The sequence below is a fragment of the Camelina sativa genome, chromosome 19, assembly GCF_000633955.1.
Source record: "Camelina sativa cultivar DH55 chromosome 19, Cs, whole genome shotgun sequence".
NCBI lineage: Eukaryota > Viridiplantae > Streptophyta > Magnoliopsida > Brassicales > Brassicaceae > Camelina > Camelina sativa.
The window spans coordinates 8,049,714-8,073,208 of NC_025703.1; the positions used below are offsets into that span (position 1 = coordinate 8,049,714).

The 23,495-nt window shown below is 34.2% G+C and overlaps 4 protein-coding genes and 1 pseudogene across 5 annotated transcripts; 3 read left to right on the top strand and 2 right to left on the bottom strand.

Moving 5' to 3' along the window:
- LOC104745973 (jacalin-related lectin 33) lies at positions 722-2,908 on the top strand. Its single transcript, XM_019240645.1, is given in 5 exon segments — positions 722-803; positions 882-1,097; positions 1,200-1,646; positions 1,884-2,348; positions 2,461-2,908. Coding segments are annotated over 4 exon segments (1,365 nt in total). The 5' UTR covers positions 722-803; positions 882-896; the 3' UTR covers positions 2,713-2,908.
- LOC104765485 (jacalin-related lectin 33-like) lies at positions 7,555-9,637 on the top strand. 2 transcript variants are annotated; one of them, XM_010489205.1, is made up of 5 exons: positions 7,555-7,615; positions 7,758-8,009; positions 8,095-8,541; positions 8,620-9,084; positions 9,196-9,637. In XM_010489205.1, the coding sequence occupies exons 2-5, from the start codon at positions 7,863-7,865 to the stop codon at positions 9,445-9,447; spliced, it is 1,311 nt and encodes a 436-aa protein (XP_010487507.1). In that variant the 5' UTR covers positions 7,555-7,615; positions 7,758-7,862; the 3' UTR covers positions 9,448-9,637. The 2 variants fall into 2 exon arrangements, with proteins under 2 accessions (XP_010487507.1, XP_010487508.1); XM_010489206.1 differs by having other exon boundaries at positions 7,567-7,615; positions 7,851-8,009.
- Positions 9,705-11,704, bottom strand: LOC104765486 (annotated as a pseudogene).
- Positions 14,724-18,004, top strand: LOC104765487 (probable mitochondrial-processing peptidase subunit alpha-2, chloroplastic/mitochondrial). The gene is made up of 13 exons (XM_010489207.2): positions 14,724-14,869; positions 15,223-15,468; positions 15,563-15,859; positions 15,962-16,123; positions 16,232-16,399; positions 16,505-16,582; positions 16,658-16,724; positions 16,858-16,955; positions 17,039-17,108; positions 17,195-17,265; positions 17,363-17,412; positions 17,509-17,621; positions 17,707-18,004. The coding sequence occupies exons 1-13, from the start codon at positions 14,831-14,833 to the stop codon at positions 17,751-17,753; spliced, it is 1,506 nt and encodes a 501-aa protein (XP_010487509.1). The 5' UTR covers positions 14,724-14,830; the 3' UTR covers positions 17,754-18,004.
- Positions 18,895-20,976, bottom strand: LOC104765488 (protein IQ-DOMAIN 14-like). Its single transcript, XM_010489209.2, has 3 exons — positions 20,272-20,976; positions 19,791-19,994; positions 18,895-19,699 (listed from the first exon to the last, which is right to left on the bottom strand). The coding sequence occupies exons 1-3, from the start codon at positions 20,650-20,652 to the stop codon at positions 19,094-19,096; spliced, it is 1,191 nt and encodes a 396-aa protein (XP_010487511.1). The 5' UTR covers positions 20,653-20,976; the 3' UTR covers positions 18,895-19,093.

Sequence of the window (23,495 nt, forward strand, 5' to 3'; positions counted from 1 at the left end):
GGAAAAGTCAATGATTTGCTTCATCAGTTTGGAGTCCATGTCCTTCCAATCACAAACTGATCATCACATTAAATCCCACCAAATTTGTCACTTGTGATATCTTGATTGGGTTTTCTACTTTTTCTTGTTATGTTTGTTTATGTTATAATAAGTGTTTTCAAGCATGGTCTCTTCTGTGAAGTTGTTATGTCCTTGATGTTATATGTGATTGACTTTAATAAAGGTGGTTTGATTCAATTTGTATGACTTGAACATAAGGACAAAAACCTATATACTCAGCAAAGGCATCAAATGATTTAGATGAAATGATTTAGTATTATTCTTATTATTATATTTTATTATATACACTATTGTATTTTTGACGCTGTCTACACTTAGATTTTAGAAAAATATGATCTTTTCTCAAATATATTCAACCGATCTCAACTATAAGAATTATTTTCATTGATCTTCATGAATGAATTATATATATTTGAAACAACTAAACTCATTATCAAATTGGAATTAGTAAAAAAATTTGTATCCGATCATTGCTCAGAAAATTATGTAGATTTTTGGTTAGATTTATGTACGTAATACTATCAGATCATTAATATCAACCACTCAAATTCAACTCATTTGCTTCATACTCACAACAATATAATTTTTTTTAAGACTCGTGGATCACGAGATGATATAATAAAATATATCAACTCCTACTCCTAGCTATGAAATAATACTGGCCCATACTCAATGAGATCAATAAATACACATGTATTTCTTCGTAATGATGTATCACTAACCCACTCCCTCTCTTTGTTCAAGTAAAATCTCACTCTCCTCTCTTTTTAATAGTTTTGTAGAGTTTGGTTATAAAAAACTAATCGTGTTCGTAATTACAGGTAATATTCCTAAAGATGGCTCAAAAAGTTGAAGTAAAAGGAGGAAAAGGAGGCAACCAATGGGATGATGGACCGGAACACGATGTTGTGACCAAGATTCAGGGTGCAGCAGGCGGGAACGGCATTCAATATGTTAAGTTCGACTATGTTAAGAGCGGAAAAACTGAAGAAGCCCCTCTTCGCGGTGTCAAGGGCCGTAGTATCGCAGCTGACCCGGTTCTTATACTTCTTCCTTGTCCATTGGTCTTCTTCTCTTATTAGTATATATATCGAAAGTTTCTTTTTGAATTATTGATATTTTGATCATGACATCTACAGTTTGTGATTAACCATCCAGAGTAGCATCTAGTTTCGGTAGAAGGTTGGTATAACCCTGAAGGTCTCATTCAAGGGCTTAAGTTCAAATCCAACAAGAAGACTTCTGATGTCATTGGATACGAAGATGGTACTCCATTTAGTCTCCAAGTTCAAGACAAGAAGATCATTGGCTTTCATGGGTTTGCCGGAGATTATGTCCACTCTCTAGGAGCTTACTTTGCTCCATTATTAACTTCCAATACTCCTTTGACCCCTCCTATTAAGCAAGAAGCAGGGGGAGGTATCGGAGGAGCCTCATGGGATGATGGTGTACTCGATGGCGTTAGAAAGGTGCATGTAGGGCAAGGACAAGATGGTGTGTCGTCTATCAATATCGTGTACAAGAAGGGTTCTCAGGAGGTTGAAGGAGGTGAACATGGCAAGAAAACGCTTCTTGGATTCGAAACGGTATGTATCATATTTGCTTCCACTCGTCAATATATAGTTTTCTTAACTTTGCATTATTAATTCTTCAAACTACTTAACACTTAGTAGTACGAACGTTATGGTGGGCTAGCTAAAAGCTTGCGGACCAAGTGACCAACCTAGTTAAAATTTGGGTCTGATCAAGTTTTTAAGCTTTGGAAAATGAGAACCAATTAACGTCTCTACTAACAAGAGGTATCTTTGTATTGTTGTACGTAGTTTGAGGTTGATGAAGACGACTACATCGTAGCAGTGCAGGTGACCCACGACAAAGTATATGGCCAAGACTCTGACATCATCACATCTCTTACCTTCTATACATTCAAGGGTAAAACCTCTCCACCCTATGGGTTGGAAACCGAAAAGAAGTTTTTACTCAAGGACAAAAATGGTGGAAAACTTGTTGGGTTCCATGGACGTGCTGGTGAAGCTCTACATGCTCTTGGAGCATATTTTGCTACAACCACAACTCCTTCGACTCCTTTGACGCCTCCTCCCAAGAAACTATTGGCAATTGGTGGTGATAAAGGAACTGCATGGGACGATGGAGCTTACGATGGTGTTAAGAAAGTGTACGTAGGACAAGCCCAAGATGGTGTATATGTCGTTAAGTTCGTGTACGACAAAGACGCTCAGGATATTGTCGGAGGTCATGGAAAGAGTACCTTACTTGGATTCGAGGAGGTACTAATTAGATTTTATTTTATATCAAAATATATTCTATATTTAACAATAAAAGAAAAACAATTAGCGATGATCATATTGGTTTATATTATTTGGGTTCTTTGGATTGCAGTTTGAGCTTGATTATCCAAGTGAATACATCACCGCAGTTGAAGGCACATACGATAAAATCTTTGGGAGTGAAGACGTAGTCATAACTATGCTTAAGTTCAAGACTAATAGGAAAACGTCTTCTCCCTTTGGACTTGAAGCTGGCACAGCCTTCGCACTCAAAGAGGAAGGCCACAAGATCGTCGGGTTCCATGGAAAAGCCAGCGAGTTGCTTCATCAGTTTGGAGTCCATGTTATGCCGATCACCAACTGATCACATGACATCTTTCTCTTTCGATTCCATTGAATTTGTTATGGTCTCTTGAATAAGTTGATATACCCATAATGGTTCTGTTTGTCTGTGTTTAAATGTTTTCACGCATTTTCTTGAATTTGTGATATTGGTCATGCCACAATTTGATATGTTATCGATTTTAATAAAGGTAGCTGATTAGCTGATTAGACACATACTAAGTGTTGGTAAGTGTTGACGGTTCAAAGTGATTTTAGTTTTACGCTTTGTTATTATTAGACTTTCGCTTTTCTAATATGTTATCAAACCTCGAATATCATCTTTGATAGCATTTTGCAAAAAAACCGCACTATTATATAATGCAATATCGTTGAACATTATTGATGTGTACGTTTGGTGTTAAATTTTGCTTTGACTTTCTTGGAAATTTTAGGTCATCTGGTCGGCATTGAATTGGTGCAATAACTATTAGACATGCATGAACTTTGCGTTACCAAAGTACCTGAGTTCTTCGACTAACAACCCAACCAACCAGAAAGACATAGTACAGTCTAAATCCGGTTTCTCATATGCGCATGTGACGTTGTTGTTATTAGGAGTCAAACCCATAAATAACAAGTTAAGCCTTATTTCATGTTCAATTATCACTAGATAACATATGTTTGAACTATTTATTGGTTATGCTTGTTTAATTTTTCAGCATTTTTTTAAGAATTGTTTACGATTCTTTCACTTTTCTTTTGTGTGTGAAATAAGTATAAGATATTTAGAAAGTTGGCATCATGGAATGAATCCAGTGGCATGGGATAGACTCCATCCAACTTATAGTGATTTGGCCTGTAGGTATACAAGCCGGCCCATGTAATATTAATCTAGGATTTTCCCATGTTTAATTGAGTTTACAATATTAATTTTGGGGTTTTCCATTTTCTAATCGAGTTTACCATATTATTCGGATCAGACGCGTAAGGAGACCTGATCCATAGACGTCCCACGAGATTAGTTATACTAGACGTGCTCAAAGTGTCATAATGTATTTTTTAAGCGTCAAAAAATTCTTGTCAACCCAATATAAATAAAGGCCACGAGACCCACGAGTCGCATTTTTTAATGTATATTTTAAGAAAAAAAATGTCTACCTATATGAAGTATCAAAGAATGGTTAACATCCCAAATATATTATTGTATAACCAACTACACGAACTATATATATTACATGACCACATGTATCAATGACGTTATGCAGTCAGCACCATAAACATATAATCTAGTATACTGATTGACTGATTCCAGCAAAGACCGACGTTGATTCCAGCGTTGACCAACACTGAAAAAAAAAAATTATACTAAATCAATTATGGTTTTTCATGATTAAAAGACATATTCAATTCAATATCCAAATATTTTTTATATATCTCTAATATATTCATTCTTATAATTAGTTACTTTTTATTTTTCAAGCTCAAGTAAATAGTTAAATAAAAATCATTTATAATTATTTTCAAGATAGAAAAATTCATTTATAATTATTCATTTATAATTTTTTTAAGATATATATATATATATATATATATATATCTGATAATCAGATTATTTAAATACTACAAAATCAATAAAATCAAATTCAACTACTTTGATTAGAAAACAATATGCAAAAGATTGAGTATATGACTCTTTACTCTAAATTTTGCATGGTAAATGTTATACAAAATTTTAGATACTCTTTACTTTAAAATTTACATACTCAAAATAACATATAAACAACAACAACAAAATTTACAATATTTACTTTTAATATATAAAAGATAAAGATACAAAAAATTCATTTTAGCAAAACAATATATTTGATTTAAGGGTATGTTTGCAAAAGGGTATAGAATAAGAGTATTTTTGCAAATGCCTTTATATTATATCTTGAAAATAATTATCAGTGATTTTTATTTAACTATTAGTTTAGCTTTAAAATTGAAAATTAACTAAGTATAAGAATGTTAATTTAATTTTTAGAATTTTTTTAAGTTTTGGATTCTCTATTTTACATTTATGATATAGTTTTGAGGAGTTAGGATTTAGTATTTGGAGTTTAAAGCTTAGAATTTAGTTATTTTATATATAGAAAATGAGTTTTTTTTGAAAATAGATAACATAAAAGGTTATTTTTGAAAAATGACATATGAAAAGAGGTATTTTTGAAAATCCTCAAAGAATGAATACATTAAAAATATATAAAAAATATTTAGATATTAAAAATAATATTTTTTAATTAATAAAAACCATAAATGATTAAATATAGTAATTTTTTAGTTTTTATTTTTAATTTTAGAATTTTTTTTTGGTCAACGCCAGAGTCAACACCGGTCTTCACCGGAATTAATCAATCAGTGTACCAGATTGTATATCTATAATGTTGAACACATAACGTCATATAATTCATACATATGACCATGTAATACATATACTTGATGTAGTTGAATATACAATAGTATATTTAGTATGTGTGACTATGTATTCACTTATACTTGATGTAGCTAGCCATCTTTTTTCCTATATTTTATACCTTGTTTCAATGTTTTGAAACCCGGACCGAACCAGCCGATTTAACCATGAACCAGAAGGTGTCAAACCCACATATAACCGGAAAAACCCAGCTAAAACCGGCTAACGGGCGGTTTGGGTTATACTAAAAACCCAAGCATTTAAAAACCCACACATAACCGGAAAAACCCAGCTAAAACCGGCTAACCGGCGGTTTGGGTTAATTCCAAGCACTAAAATTTTAACTTACACGTGTTTAAAGATAGTGATGCAGGTACCAACTAATATAGTAAAGCAATTGTACTCTTTCCTCCATCTTTCGATGTGGGACAACATATATTTTTAAACTGAAAATTGTTTATTCTTGTACTTCTATTGTGATTTTCTTTTCACCTTCCAATCTCACTTTTTTTTTTTTTTTTCCTGTAAACACCAATCTTTATTTTCGTTTGGATTTTACATAATTATGTATAGAAATTTATAATAATGTTTTAAAATAAAACTAATGTCAAAAAAGATTAATAAAACCAAAATATACATATATAAGAATAATATGTATTGAAATTCAGTAAACTTTTGACTCGCGGTCGGATCGGATCGATCCAGTGACCCGGTGACTCGGAAGGCTTTCCGGTTTCCTTCTCGGGTCGGGTTTAAAAACATTGCCTTATTTGTATATCGGGTTTTGTCCAAAAAAAAAAAGTTTGTATATAGGGTTATCTGGAAGACTAATTAAGAAGTCGTTTTGGAGTGTTTTATCCAATTAGATGTGTTAATCTAAAAATTAAGACTATTATTTGATATACATTAGATTTAGAACACTTGAATTGTTCGTTAATTTCCTTGATTTCTTTTAAGAAAACATCGACCTACCATTTACTTACCGAATAACAACGTTTCAATCTCCGATTCTCCATACTCGAAAATCGAATCAGTAAAAAAAAGTTATACGTTAAAATATCATATTCGATCAAATACAGCATTAAGCTTCCGAAGTCCACCAAGTTAACGACTGTGCAAAATGAGGAAGCTTCAGAAAGTATTGAATTTAAAACTGAAACTCAAGTTGCTCAAATGATTGTATAAAATTAGAATATATATATAATAGTAGTAGATTACAATGTACGATAAGAATCGATTGGAAATAATTTAACATGTGACAACGAACTTTATATTTTTATGTAGCCATGCAATGCACGATCAATTTATGAAATAATTAAGGAAATGATAGATCACTGAAATTCAATTCCATCGTGTCACCCTCTTCACAACTCATGTTCTCGCTCTCTCAATATTAGGAATATTTTTGATATGGTTTATTTCATATTTTGCTAATCATTTGTTACAAGAAGTACATGTACAATTTACAAAGAAGACCTTTTATCAAAGAAAAAAACAAGAAAGAAAGAAGTATATACACAAAAATAAATAAGTTATATAGAAAAAAATTATTATATAAAAAAAACATATCATGATATATTATTTAATAGAGAATTATATGTTATAAACCTATAAAAACATCGAAAATTGGGTTAAAAATGTATTATTATTGTCTACGACACACCCTTTGCAACTTTGATAGTTCCCTTTTTCTCAATCTATTACATTTTTGGCAAGTTGTCTTTTAGACAAACGAGCTTTGTTTGTTCAAGCTAATTATAATCAGTGTTCGAAAAAGCGTTTTAGGCGTCCGCCTCCGCCCCGTCTAGGCGCTAGGCGCTATAGCACCTCCTAGACAACCGCTTTGACCGTTTAAAATTATAGTATCATCATTTTAGTGTATTTTTCAAATTTTAATTCCACAAATTTAAAATTTATAAGGTTTATTTCTATAAACATATAATTATAAATGTTTAATAGGTTATTTAAAATGAACTGAAATAATATTTTATCTAAATTTGTTTTTGATTTAATATTTTTATTATTTTTATACATATTTTTAGATAATTATGTATATAATATCATATATATAATAGTTTATAGTGTAAAATTGCCTAAATTCTAATTAAGCGTTCTAGGTGCTAGGCGTTAGATCACTGTCTAATTAACACCTAGCGCTTTTTTGAACACTTTATAATATACCGAATTCGTCAATATATTACATTTTTCATTGGTAGAAAAGTTACAAGAAAACTACAGTATCACATATTTGGTGAGAATACGAGCGATAATTACAAACTTATGGACCAACATTATTAATTTTAAGTTTCAAAAAAAAAATAATAATTTTATATTGGCCATGTGGTACGCAAATGTTATGATATCTTAAAAATAAAATAATAACTAAGCTCCATATATATATATATATATATATAGATCCAGCAGCCTCTCTTCTTCACACACCTAATCTCTTCATCTTCTTCATCACAGTCATAGTCTCTACAAACAGGTCTATCTCTCTCTCTTTCATATACTATGTATGTTATTACCTATCTGTTTTCTGAAAATTCTATCAATCAATATTCAACTGATCTTTTCCTATCTCGATTGTTTCATATAATCAATTTGACTGTCGATCGCACAATACAAAGATAGTTGACCTACAACAAGCCGAATCGGTATTGACCGACTTTAAAACACATAGTACGTGTTTATTAATTTCGGTTATACAATATCCATAACAGAAGCCAAGTACGATGTCTTGGGACGATGGATCGCACGCAAAAGTGAAGAAAGTGCAGCTTACGTTCGATGACATCATTTACTCAATCCAGGTCACGTACGATGGAACCACCGCTCTTCAATCCCAGCTTCGCGGCTCCGTTGGTCCCAAATCTGCCGAGGTTAGTCCCAAAAAAAAAAGTCTTAATCATTAATTTATGTAAACATAAGATTAACGTTTAATTTCATATATATAAAATCACTCAGTTCATTTTGGATTCGGACGAGTACATAACGGCCCTTTCCGCTTACGGCAAAACGATTGGTACGCAAGAGGTTATAACGGCGTTGACTTTCACGACAAACAAGAGAACTCTTGGACCTTACGGTAACAAATCCGGTTTCCAGATTTCTGCTCCGGAGGCAACCGGTAAACAGATCGCTGGTTTCCTTGGCACCAGTGGCAATGTTCTCAACTCCATCGATGTTCACTATGCTCCCGTACCAACCATTCCACCCCCTGTGAAGAAGCTGGAAGCAAAGGGTGGTGAGACTGGAGCTGTATGGGACGATGGTCATCACGACGATGTTAAAAAGGTTTACGTAGGACAAGGCCAAGATGGTGTAGCAGCTGTCAAGTTTGAATACATTAATGGTTCTGTGGTCGTCATTGGAATTGAACATGGGAAAAGCACAATGCTTGGATTCGAAGAGGTACACAAAACATATTTATATTGGTTTTTTGCCTTTTCAACAAGTTTCAGTATTCATGATACATTTTCGTCTGTGCAGTTTGAGCTTGAAACAGGTGAATACATAACATCCATGGAAGGAACCTACGACAAAATCTTCGGGGCTGATAGTGCTTTCGTGACAATGCTTATCTTCAAGACTACCAAAAACAAAACATATGGACCGTTTGGGCTTGAAGGTAGCACACATTTTGAATTCAAGCAGGTAGGTTTCAAGATTTCTGGGTTCCATGGACGGGCTGGTGACGCTATCAATGCTATTGGAGTCTATTTAGCTCCATTAGGCATCATCCCTTTGACTCCTGCAACACCATCCAAAAAGCTAGAAGCATTTGGTAGTGAGGGAGGAACTCTATGGGATGATGGTGTTTTCGACGGTGTGAGAAAAGTGTCTGTAGGACAAGCTCAAGATGGTATAGGAGTTGTTCAGTTTGTGTATGAGAAAGGATCTGAAGTTGTAGTAGGAAAAGAACGTGGGAAAACCACATTGCTTGGATTTGAAGAGGTACACTTAATCAGTTTCTGCTTTTTTTTATCTTTTAACCGTATAGGTTTTGTTGTTTTTTCATCTTAACAAGTTTCAATTTTGTTACGTTTTGTGTTCCTTTAAGTGCAGTTGGAGCTTGACTATCCAAGTGAATACATTACGGCAGTTGAAGGCACCTACTATGTAATCTTTGGGAGTGAAAGTCCAGTTATAACTATGCTTAGGTTCAAGACTAATAAGCAACCCTCTATTCCCTTTGGACTTGAAGCTGGCACACCCTTTGTACTCAAAGAGGAAGGCCACAAGATCGTTGGCTTCCATGGAAGAGCCGGTGATCTGCTTCACCAATTTGGCGCCCATGTCCTGCCAATCACCAACTAATCATCATGGAAATCTTAAATATCTTTTGATGATGGTTAATTTATAAACTTTGAATAAGCTGATTCTACTTTACTTGTTTCTTGTTGGTTTACTACTTCAGATGTTTCAAGCTAAGTCTTGTCTGTGTTGTTTGTTCTGCCTTTGATGGATTTTTGTGATCCAATTAAATAAAAGAAGTTTGTTCGAAGTATTACCCTAGTTCCCTGAATTTTATATATGTAGCACTTTATAGAAACGAAAGGGTTTTAACACTACAATGAAGAAAGCTCTTTTATTTAGATTAGAATCGAAGCAACACTAACATTAAACCCAAAATACAACATCAGACAACACAAACTCCATAAACTCACAACATGACCTTATTAGTACTCCCGGGATATTAGATTGGTTCCACATCAGTTAGCTATGGGTGCAATATTGACTCCAAGGTTGTAAAGATAGTCACCAGTTTGTCCGTAGAACCCAACGATCTTGTGGTCTTTCTTCTCCAGCACGAATTCAGTTCCTCCCTCGAGTCCGTACGGGAAAGATGTTCTCTTGTTTGTCTTGAACTTAAGCGAGATGATGACCGGCGCTTCTACACCATAGATCTTGTCATAGTATCCCGACACAGCTGTGATGTATTCATCTGGTCCTAGCAAAAACTGCACATTGTGCAACCAAATTCAAAATTCAAGACTTTAGCTAGGTTTTAAAATATATTTTTAAAGAAAGACAAGATTTGAAGATGAAATCAAAAAATGAAAAGAACCTCCTCTGCCCCCAAGCAATGACTTCTTCCCGTGATCACTTCCAAGGAAAAGCTTTGATGTCTTTTGATAGTCAGCCTTGAAATAAGTCACACAAGAGTCACCTTGTCCAACATATATCTTCTCGACACCGTCGTGAACACCATCATCTCAAGCAACTCCACCATTTCCGCCTTGTGCTGGAACAGTATTGGAAGATGGAGTCAATGGTGTGGACGAAGGAACAATATAAACTCCTAAAGAATGGATCAGATTGCTCGAACTTCCATGGAATCCAACGATCTTGCCGCCTCCTAGCTCAGCTTCTTCTCCAGAGGTTAGTCCAAACGGCTGAGAAGTTTTGCCCTTGAACGTCTTGAATACAAGAGCTGTGATGATCTCTGTTGGTGACCCGAAAAGTTTCTCGTAGTAAACTTTCACAGATGTAATGTAGTCTTCCGGATCAATCTCAAACTGCAAACCCCATCAACATAGTTTGAAAAAAAAACAAAACAATTTTGTGCAATATCAAGAACACAAAGCATTATGTACCTCCTCTGTTCCAAGTAGTGTCTTCTTCCCATGTTCAAATGATACAATCTTACCATCTTTCTCGTAATCAAACTTGACATAAACCACACCAGAGTCACCTTGTCCGACATAAACTTTCTTTACATTGTCGTAAGCACCACCATCGTCCCATACATCTCCTCCACGGCCACCTAGAGCTTCCAATTTGGTTGGAGCACCTGATACCGCCGGAGTCACCGGAGTGGTTGATGGAATTATATAAGCTCCTAAGGAATGGATCAAATGGCTTGAACTTCCATGGAATCCAACGATTTTGCCACCTCCTAGCTCAGCTTCTTGTCCAGAGACTAATCCAAAAGGCTGAGAAATTTTGCCTTTGAATGTCTTAAAGATTAGAGCCGTGACGATCTCTACCGGTGATCCAAAGAGCTTCTCGTAGTAAAATTTCACTTATGTGATGTAATCTTCTGGATCAAGCACAAACTAGCAAAGGAAACACAAATATATGCTCAGTTAGTGATCACAAAGATACTCTCTAATAACAACAAGAAAGAAAAAGAAATGTTTTCTACCTCCTCTGTTCCAAGTAGTGTCACCTTCCCATGTTCGCGTGATACGATTTTGCCGTCTTTCTCGTAATCAAACTTGACGTAAACCACACCAGAATCACCTTGACCAACATACACTTTCTTGACGTTTTCGTAAGCACCACCATCGTCCCATTCTTTTCCTCCACGACCACGACCACCTTGCGCTTCCAATTTTGTCGCCATTTTTTTCTTCTTAACCTATAGTTTTCGGAACCATTTAAGAAACTGTAAACGTAATACCATAGCAGAAGAGCCATGAACATATACTAATCCAAGCACGTTCATGATGATGAAACTAATCTAAGTGGATCAGGACTATAAACTTTAGCTTCCACTAGAACCATCTCTTTAAACAATATTATTATGTTCTCATAAATTCATATTTTATATTTTCCTAACTAGTAAAAATAGTGAAAAAAAAAAAAAAGGAGTAAAAATGAAGAGAGAAATATAACCTTTGGATGTGAGAAATGGAGATGAAGATATTAATGTTTGGGATTTTGTTGTGTATATAAACACTCTTGAATATGAACATTAATTTTATTTGCTTTTTTTATATATTCATTAATTCACCATTGTTAACTACTTTCTTTTTTTCGGAAAAGCTTCATAGTTTAACCAACTCGTGCTTCACGAGGGATGAATGTTTTGATTAGTTAGAAATGTTCACCAAACAACACTGAACAGTGAACATATGGTATTTTGCATGACAAAAATATAACTGTTTTTTTTTTCTTTGATAAAAAAGAATCTTTTTTTTTTTTTACCTAAATATAAGTCATGGCTCCGTAATAGAGATTGATATAGACTATAGTTCGTGGCATTTGAGTTACAAAAGCACCTCATGACATGAAAATGGCTCATGGCTCATGGCTCATGGCTCCGTTCATCACATGGTAGTAAACCTCACATGATTCATCTATATGCCTCAAATCCCCCAATAACCCACGAAACTATTACAACTCGTTGTTCACATATCAAAATGTGCGCTCCTAATATTTAACTTTTAGAGTTAAATGATTGATTGGGGAGGGGACTTTTAAAGGACGTCAAAAATGTTTAATTTTTTTTCTGTTTTAATTTTAAAGTCTAAATTTAACCAATCAAGTTAAATCGATTTTATAATCTGAAAGATACTTACATCATATTTTTCGGAATTTTTTGTTCTTTTTGGTAAGTCACCGAAGTCTTCACATCCAAGCATTAGGAAAGCCAATTTGCCTCCAAATCATGTCAACAAATAAAAAAAAAAGACGTCTAGGATTTTATATGGGTATATATATATATATATATCTCAAGTTTCAACGTTGGTTAGTATATATGTTTGCAATGAGTTGAGCGTAGCGTTGTGTCTAATATTGCGTGGTAATCATACTTTTGTTTTCGAAATAATGTGCCAACAAAATTCGATTTCCAACAAGATTTACCGGACAAAATCATAAGAACAATATTTCTTTAGGCTTATTTCTGTTCTTACATACTTTTTTTATCAATCGTGTGTATTGAACGGCGGAAGCTAAAAATGTAAAAGGTTAAAACTATTGTAATACTCGTTTTTTACTATACTGAACGGTGGAAGCTATGATGACTTCGACATATGTCCCCACTTGGATTAGTTTTATTTTATTTTATTTTTCTTTTGACTTCAAACACTCTGTTATATTAAGCTTAAAAGATTACAAGCTTCCTTTAAGGAAAACTAAACATACCTATAAACTTACACATGAGGATAAATAACAAAGACAACAACCAAACTTTAAAACTAGACGTAAAACCAAAAAGCACTACAAGCTAAATAAAAAGGATCCAAAATTTTGAAGATAGCTAGTTCCCACACAAGGTAAGGCCACTCGGAATATTGGTGGATAGCAGTCCATTGCCAAATGAAATGACCATGGACTGATAGTGACCAGATCGCTGATCGCATAACGACACATTGCCCCACTTGGATTAATTGGCTGATGAAAAGAAGTAAACAAAAAAAAGAGTGTATCGTATGCCCCCACTCGGTGATAATGATTAATGAGTATCCAACCATGTTCTAAATATGATTTTCTCCCACTCATGAAATTATATATATCTCCATTATTGTATCTATATTAGGTTTTACCCTGTGATACACCACGGGTCTATTATTTTGTTGATATGATATTGTAATAGTTTAGAGGTGCTTGTAGTCGATGGTGAATTGCATCTATATATATTTTTATTTAGTCAATTCACCATCGACTACAAGCACCTCTAAACTATTACAATATCATATCAACAAAATAATAGACCTGTAGTGTATCACAGGGTAAAACCTAATATAGATACAATAATGCAGATATATATAATTTCATCTTGAACTAGTTATATATATACCAAATATGTATTCATCTTGAACTAGCTATATATATACTGTTAACAGTTGTAGGTAGAGTTTTGTAGAAACTCTTGATTCGCAAGTTGAGAATATACATTTTACGATTTGTTAGTTATAATTTAAGAATGAATGATCTGGCATATTCTTATTATGATTCTCAATTGATATTATTGGATTAATAGTGTACATTTAAAGCTAATAAGATCTTACCAAATATGTAATCGTATATTAAACACAATTTAGATATTTCCTAAGACGTATTCATCTTGAATTAGTTGTTATATTATAGAGATGTGATTAAGACGATGTGATTACAAAATTTGGGTTATCAATTCTTTTTGTCAAACTCGGTCCTAAAAATTCGGCATGCAAATTAGATTTTTCTTAAGATACAATGGGCATTAATTGACATTAATTGGATGTAAATAAGTATGCTATGGATTAAAAACCGGTCCAAAATATTCGGCAATCTCAAAGAGGATCCGGATAATTGAATCGGTTATAATTTTAGTTAAAAACCCGACCCGAAGTTGGCAAAAAGTGATGGCATCATATTGTATACCAAAAATGTATTCCGAGCTCTATATGTGGATATACTTGTTTGGTTACAAATATCTTAAGATAATTTTTAATATATATCCGTTTATAAAAATTCAAATCACAATATATGCTGAAAAAAATCTAAAATTTTATTAACTTTATGTATTAAATAGTAATTAAAATAATTAAATATAAGATTAAATATAAATGAAAGGAGAATTATATTTTAATTTAACATATTGATTTAAATTAGATAGATATATTTTAGAAAATTAATATTATCAAATAAAGAAATAATTGTGTTTAGTTGTAAGGATTGTAGAGAATTTAGTTGAGATTTGTTTAGATACAAAAATAAAAGATGATGACATTAAAAAATGTTAAAGATAGATACACCATTACGTTTCATGGGTTTTAAATTCTTTTCTAATATAAACTATCTGGGCCAGAATCATTGAGCCTATAATAGTAAGATCCAGTCAACGTAATTAGAAAGCCTTTATCGTTGGCTTCTCTCTCTCCCCTCTCTATTAAGCTCTGGCTCGGCCTCTCTTTCTGTCTCTGTCTTCTCCCGTCGTCAGCAACAAACGCCGGTACTCATCTGACCGATCTAGGGTTTCGCAGTCGCCATGTACCGCACGACAGCTTCTCGAGCTAAGGCCCTTAAGGTCATTATCTTACTCCAACTTTTACCAATAAATTTGGTTTTTTTTTTTTTTTTTTTTAGGAAAACGCTTGAGTTGTGTGTGAACAATTTGTATGTTTCAGTATGTTTGGATTTGGTTTGAAGGGTCTCATAGATTCTTATAGATCTTGATTCAGCTTTATCTTTATGATTTCATGCTTTTTAAGATTTACTAAATGATCTCTGTTTCCAAAGTTTTAATTTTTATCAATGTTAAATTATCAATCTTTAGTTTTAGATTCAACTACATTTTGGATGAAAGTATCTATCTTGCAATCAATTTGTCCCAACTGAGACAAAAAGTTTAACAATGCATAGGGTTTGTGTGTGTTACAGGGCATTCTTAACCACAATTTGCGGGCTTCTCGCTATGCAAGTTCTAGTGCTGTTGCAGCGAGTTCTTCTTCGACACCAGGTTTCTTCAGCTGGCTAACTGGGGGCTCCTCTAGTTCGCTTCCTCCGATGGACATTCCCTTGGCTGGTGTCTCACTTCCACCACCACTCGCTGATCATGTTGCCCCTGAAAAACTTAAGACCACTACTCTTTCCAATGGTCTTAAAATCGCCACTGAGATGTCTTCGGTGTGTGCTTCTTTTTTAGTAATCCCAAACATCAACTTCTTGGTGACACTATTGAAAATTGCAAAGTGATTTTGAGTTTGTGAATTTTGTTTAGAATCCAGCGGCTTCCATTGGTTTATACGTTGATTGTGGTTCGATTTATGAGACGCCTTATTCCCGTGGAGCGACACACTTGCTTGAAAGGATGGCTTTCAAGAGTACATTAAACAGAAGCCATTTTCGCCTTGTAAGGGAGATTGAGGCTATGGGAGGTAATACTTCAGCCTCTGCATCACGAGAGCAGATGGGTTACACAATCGATGCTCTCAAAACCTATGTTCCTGAAATGGTTGAAGTGCTTATTGATAGTGTGAGGAACCCTGCTTTCTTGGATTGGGAAGTGAATGAAGAGGTAATAAATTAAATGTCATGTTGCATTAATCTCACACAAAAACCAAAGCAAAGCTTCTTTGTTTTTGACGTTCCGTTCCTGTCGTTTTTTTTCTTCTGGCAGCTCAGTAAAATGAAGGTGGAGATTGGAGAATTTGAAAAGAATCCTATGGGATTTCTCTTGGAGGCGGTTCATTCTGCTGGTTACTCTGGGGCTCTGGCAAATCCGTTGTACGCACCTGAATCTATTGCATTGACTGGGGACGTCTTGGAGGAGTTTGTTTCTGTAAGACCTTTAACACAAGAGATAATTGCATTCTTCTCTGGAATTATTAGCTTTTGGTTAGTTATTTCGTGTAAGTGGCTTCCTTCTCATTTAGTATTGAAATTTCAGGAGAATTACACTGCTGCACGAATGGTACTAGCAGCTAGTGGAGTTGATCATGAAGATCTTCTAAAAGTGGTTGAGCCATTACTTTCTGACCTTCCTAATGTAACTCGAGCAGCGGAGCCAAAGTCTCAATATGTCGGTGGAGATTTCCGTAAACATACTGGTGGAGAGGTACTAATATGATTTACATATGTTGTGTTCCTTTCAATGGGCTTCTTTGAGTAAAAAAAAAGATTATGATTCCTCATTTCTTTCTTCTTATTGTCTCATTCTCAGGCTACACATTTTGCACTTGCTTTTGAAGTGCCAGGATGGAATAACGAGAAGGAAGCTATTATTGCAACTGTTCTTCAGGTGCCTAACTCAAATACTTTACTTGATCTTTTCACATGCAAAGATATAATGTATGGAAGATCTAATTCTTATTAGATGCTTATGGGAGGAGGTGGCTCATTCTCTGCGGGAGGCCCTGGTAAGGGAATGCACTCTTGGCTCTGTAAGTCTCTCTGGATGTGTTTTCTTTCTACAAGCGGCTCCTTCTAGTTTTTAACTCTCAATGTTTTTTTATCGTAAGTTCATTAGTTAGTCATAATGATGATAAACATGATTTCCTTATTGTCTGGATGCAGATCTTCGCATTTTGAACGAATATCCGGAGGTTCAATCATGCACCGCATTCAGTAGCGTCTTTAACAATACCGGATTATTTGGTATCTATGGTTGCACGGTGAGTTAGTTGTTGATTATTATCGGCTTTAAGCACGGTATCTACGGTATGTGAGTTTGCTTACAATTTTTTTTGGGTTGCAGAGTCCTGGCTTTGCGTCGGAGGGAATTAAATTAGTAGCTGCTGAAATAAAAGATGTTGCTGAAGGACGAGGTTTTTATATTTTCTTAAGATTTCTTCCTCTGTATTGTTGAAACTTACATATATAAACCATACTATTTACTTTGGTTTTTTGGCAGTTGATCAGAAACATCTTGATCGGGCCAAGGCAGCAACGAAATCTGCGATTCTGATGAATCTTGAATCTCGGGTAGGTTCACTCATGACTTTCCACCTCTTCTTTTTTAAGCCATGAGTGTGAGACTTTATAATGGAATTTTAAACTGTTTTGTGTGATTGGCTTGCAGATGATTGCAGCAGAAGACATAGGTAGACAGATACTTACGTATGGAGAGAGGTACATTACACACGTACCAACCTCTATACTGGTTAATAGTATATAACCAGACATTTCTCTAACCGTGTTTTATGTTTTTACCTAACACATTTGCAGGAAACCAGTTGACCAATTCTTGAATACAGTAGACGAACTCACCTTAAAGGACATTGCAGATTTCACTAGCAAGGTTATAACAAAGCCTTTGACGATGGCATCTTTCGGAGAAGGTAATGAACAAAACATATCATTTCACCTTTTCATCCTTTTTAACAAACTTAATCCAATTTTACTTCGTGTTTGGTTTGGTGACAGTGTTGAATGTTCCAAGCTATGACTCTGTAAGCAAAAGATTTCATTGAAGCTAAAAGAAGCAATAAGATCTTTTGCATCAGAAGATAGTAGAGTTTGGGACCTGTAAAATAAAGAAAGCCTTCTTTTTTTTTTTTTGGAGATATCTCACAAGATATTTGTTTTTTGTCTCCAATCTCTAATTGTCTTTGCTTATTTTTGTCTCTTCGGTTCGTGAATAATGTGGATTGATTGATACGTTTACCAACTTTTTCCAGCTTCAGTTTCAATTTAAGAATGTTGGGAAACATAGGCCATTAAAGATAGACCAAGTCTAAATACTTAAAATCATAAAATGTTTTGAAAGTATTAACAACATTATGATGATGAATACAATTGTATCTCTTTTTGGCTCCTGTCTACATTCTAAACTATGATTAAGGTTGTTTAATTACAGAAACTCTTAATCAAAAAGGCTATATGAGGGAATCTTTTTGGCAGATTACGAGGTATATTATTTTACTGCTTATCAAAAGCCGTTGATGTGTTATTTTATTCTAAGTTTTGGGTTTCAAAAGAACGAATATGATGACGTAAACACGTATCGGCATGAACCAATCATATCCCGTGGTACGGGCGGTTTTAAAAAATGATTACTGCTCCCTCCGTTTTATAATATAGAATGTTAATATAGAATGTTTAGAGAAGTATTTTTGTTTCATAATATAGGATGTTTCCAACTTTCTATACAACTTTTAGATTAAATTTATATTTTATATTACGCAGACTTGTTTATGATTGGTTAAACTTTTTAAAAGTAACTATTTTTTAATATGCGTATTTTCACTAAAACATTTTATATTTTGAAACGGAGGGAGTATTAGATATAGTCATATAGTGTAGAAAACGTTAAAAAAAAAAAAGTTTGAAAAAATTCACAATAATGATAAACGTCATGTCGTACTTGTCTGACGCTACATGGATTCCAAATTTATTGTAAATTTCAACCTCATTTCGTCATCATATTTAGCTATTAATTATAATATCTTCTCTCGATTACTCACATCTTTGAATTTCAAATTCTCCAATACCAATAACTAAATTCAATTTTACCTTAGATTATTCTGTATAACCTTACACCTTTTGGCGATGTACATGAACTTTTTTGTTCTATGTAGTAGTTTCTTACTTCTCTAATGGACAATGCTATGGTGAAGAGGTCGTATCGTATGTACTAGTAGATGACTGGTTTTTTTAAAAAAAAATTCCCAAAATTAAACATTTACAAAAGTAGGAACCCGAAAAAAAGGGAGAAAATAAAATAAAAAAGAAGAGAAAAATTAAAAGTCCTCAATGAAAAAGTCAAAAGCTATGACGATATTTCCTTTAAGGACGAAAATAACGTTTCTTACTAATTATAGAATCTAGCGTCCTGAAGAAACTGATGATCATTCGAACATGGAGAGCGTTGCTGTGGTTGCGTTTGCGTTTGCGTTGGCGTTTGCAGTTGTGGTTGTACCATCCTCAAGCCGCTAACGCTACTCCTAGCCGCCATAATCTCATCAAGTGACAATCTTTTTCGATCAGGACGTTGTCTCGGTGCACTATGCGAACGCACCTTAGCCTTAAACGACTGCGTATTAGCCATATAGCTTGGTGTCATCATACCAGGATAACTCGGCCTAAAACAAGCGTCTCTGCAAACGCTTTTCGCCGGTGAGGGTGGTGTGTAGTAGTGATGGTTATTTGAGAATCTTGGAGTGTTTTGAGCAGTAGGATACTTGCATTTTTCTCCCGGAAAACTCCATTCGAGATCTTTGCCTTGATAGATGAAATCATCCTCACACTCAGATACAGCCACACTCATTCTCTTGGATCTTGATTTCGTCTTGTAAGTGTCAATCTCCACAATCTTGGGACTGGTCTCATCGTACGCATTGTTGTTGTTGCTCTGTTTCTCAACAGAGATTGATATTCTCTTGCTATGGATTTCACTTCTTGAATCATCTAACCTCTCCTGTTATATAATCAACCAATTCAAGAGCATGAGTTCGACGATAGAGATTAAGTTAAAACAAAGATGACTAGAAGAAATCAACGGTTATTACAAGTGAGTGTCGAGGATGAAACATATTGTTGTTGTTGTCTCTGATGAGAGAGCGGTTGATGCGTTGAGAACGAACGCTAGTTTGAGCTCTGATGAGAGCGTGCATGCTATGAAGCGTTTCGGCGGCGCGTTTGCGGACTAAGTATCCTCTCACCAAAGCTTGTAGCTTCACTAGACCTTTCAATGCTCGTAACGCTTTTCTCGCCTAAAATAAATTAAAAATTAAAAATCAATTTAGACAAAAATAATCAATCAAAATCACATTAGCGGTTTAATCTGGAAAAAAAAAAGATACAAAAAAAAATTCTTGAAATTAGCAAAGGTGTGTGTGTGTTTTGTACTGTTACATTAACGAAGATGTGTAAGGAGCAAGTAAAGTACAGACATACTTTCTTAAGTTTTGTCGAATCTAAACGATACCCACATGGCACAATTCCATCTTTTTGTGTCAAAGAAAGAAAAAGAGGTTTATAGGGATTTACCAAATAACCCTTGAAGACTGATTGGATTTTCACGGCGGCCCACCGCTCCATTGTGGTCCCGGTAACTCCACTCCTGCCGGAATATCCTCCGTTTCTTCCGTTACTTGTTAACCTCACCACCGCTACGGCAGCTTGAGCAGCTGCAACCGCTGCGTCTGCTGCTGCTGCTGTGGCGGCAGCAACCGCAATGGCGTGTTTGCTCTGTTCTTTGTCTGTTTCCGCCAGGTAGGTTCTGAGCCAGACTGAGTCTGCTTGGAAAACTTTCCGGTGAATGTCTGACCCACCAGCTTCTCCTCCACCGTCACCGGAGACACGGTTCTCTTTCTCTTTGCTCTTCTTCATACCGAAGATACCCTTGAACCATCTCGCAGCTCTACCCATCTTTGTTCTTCCAATTCGAACACTAAAAGAACACGGTCAAAGATGTTTTCTTGAAACGATTTGAAGAGATGAAAAGATTCAAAGGTGACGGACAAATCACAAACACCTAGAAGAACTTTCCCGTATGCCAAAGAAATGAAGAGGAAAAACAAATTTTACGGCACTGAAACTGAAGACACAATGTGATGTTTTGTGAAAGGAGAACTGTTAAAAAAAAAAAAAAAAAGATAAGAAGAACTTCAAGAAAGAGAGAGAGAGAGAGTGATGGATAGGTTCTTGAAAAATAGATATATCAAGTATCAAACCATTTATATATAAAGTATTATTTGAATTTAAACTTGAGCAAAGGACAAATAAGTTGATTATAAAAACTAAGTTCTGTACATTTGCTATGGAGAATTTTTGTTTTTAAATGCACCGTTTGGTAAAAGAAGGCTAAAAACTTTTGATTATACGATTATAGCTTCAAATATAAGGTAACGTATTTTATAATTCCAAACTAATTAACAATATTAAAAAAAGGCTAAGCGTCAGGTTTAAGGTAACTTGCTTTATTCAGCAAAATAAAACTTTAGAATATTTTAAGATTTTGATTTGTTTGCTCAAGAAATATTACTACTATGAAGGAAAAAGATGGGATACAGTTTATATTTCTAGTTATGTAATTGTAAGACAAACAGTTACTTCATTTGAAAATAGTCAAAATACCTTGAATTTCAATTTCAATGAACTGACAACAGTTGTAATCATCCTTTTTGAAACACGAAAAGTAGGAATCATTTACTCAGAAAATTTTGAAAAAAAAAAATGTTAAGAGATATACTGTAAATACGGATTTACAGAATATTTTTTTAACAGTATCTAGATTTTAGGGCTGTGAATAATTATTGTTTTGAAAAGGATAGGAAGAAAGAAGTAAGGTTAAATATTTATAAATAAAATAAAAATGGATCTGACACAACCTCGTGAAGAACTGAATTACAAGACAAAATGATGTCATGGAGAGACAAAAGATGGAGCGCTCTCTAATTTTCTATTAATCGGTTCTTTTTTACTGTTATGGTTTTTTTTCAAAATATAAAAAAAAAAAAAAAAAAATCAAGCCACTACGGAACACGGATCTGCAGACAAACAATGAAGACGAGCAGAGTAATTTATATTTTTTTTTACTTACAGATTGAAACTATAAATAAACTCACCTTCTTCAAAGATTCAAAAGTGTTGTGGTGATGTCTCTCTGCCTCTTGAGCAATTTGTTAAGTATAGTATATTGAGTAATATAAAAAAAAAAAAAATTGTCTTTATGGAGCATTGTGTTCTTACTCGGTTTTAGAGATACCCTTCTTGTAAATCCCGTTGTTACTTAACTTAATTATTCACATTTCCTTTCCTCAACCCATAATCCCTTTTTTATTTATTACAATATATAGTATGTAATTTGACATGCTAACTTAAATAGACACTTGCTATTTCTTAAGGTAAGAGATCTTATGGATTTCGAAAGATAATCACTAATTAATCCGTCTGATTTGGTATTAAAGCGTATATTACGCTACATTGAAATGTCTCGACTTATTTCTAAAATCAAGTCTTGTTTACAAATGGAATGAGATCATGAGAAGTTAACGATATAAGTGGTCGCATGGTCGACGAACGTTGACTTGACTAAGCTGTTTCCATCATTATAGCTAAGGTTTATGCTCGTGTCGAGAAGTGTGGCTTGGTAAGGAACGAATATGTGAATCTGGAAACTATAATAAAAAGTTGAAACTTTATGAATTAATGATGAGTTTCTGTTACCAATCAAAGAAGGTAGTAGTAGTAGTAGTATCGGGGTTTGTCTACTACCTCGAGAAATGAAGTTAACTTTGTGAAACAATGTACCTTTTTAACGTTTTTCTTTGTACTACTTTTTTGGGTGTGATTTATTTGGTTTTGGGTACAAAGTCATACTAATTTTAGATTCCTAGAGTCGTTATAGAAATTCCACGGTTGCAAACTTGTATATATTTTCATCCACTATAAATTGATCAATAACTTCGTTCACCGTGACAATTGACAAACATTTTTTTTTTTTTTTACCATACCATATTGTACCTTTCTTATTCGTGACAAGACTATTTCCTTAGTTCGATCTGAGTATTTTTAGGTGAGACGTAATAACAAGATTAAAATAAAATAGTTTTTGGCAAGAGTTTAAGACGATATGATCAACTCAGCAGAAATCAAATATAATTATTAAAGTGGATTTAGCAAGCTCCATATCAATATGGCTATACGAGAAGAGTCACGATTTAATATTTTGGCCCTGAAAAAAAGCTTTCGGAACTACAATTGTTCTCCCACGATGTACAATCATTTGTCATTTAAGGTTGAGTTTCGTATTTTTTTTTTTCCTTTAATTTGGTTTGCGTTCAGTCCGATTCAACTAGTCCAGTTTTTTTTTTTTTTTTGACAGAATTCAATTAATCCACCTTAAACGACGATAATGTAATTCGGTTTTGTTTTAGGTCAGTGTGTTTCAATGTGGTTTGTTTTGGGGTTAGTTACTTAAAGTTCAAACATTTTTTTTTATTTTTGTGTTTTTCGCTAAGACACTAATTAAGTAATTATTGTCCAGTCTTCATAAAGAAAAAGAAAAATGCATTTGTAAACCATTTTAGGTGTGACGGAGAGTGCACTCCCATGTTTAACCCAATATTGGATTGTCCCGTACTCCCGTTACAGCCCAGTATGGGATATGAGTCCGTTCTAAATGGGCGCACGAGCTTACATTATAAAGACTTTATAATTTTGGTTACACACGGCAAAATTATCTTACTGGCTTAATCCGTTTTATTATT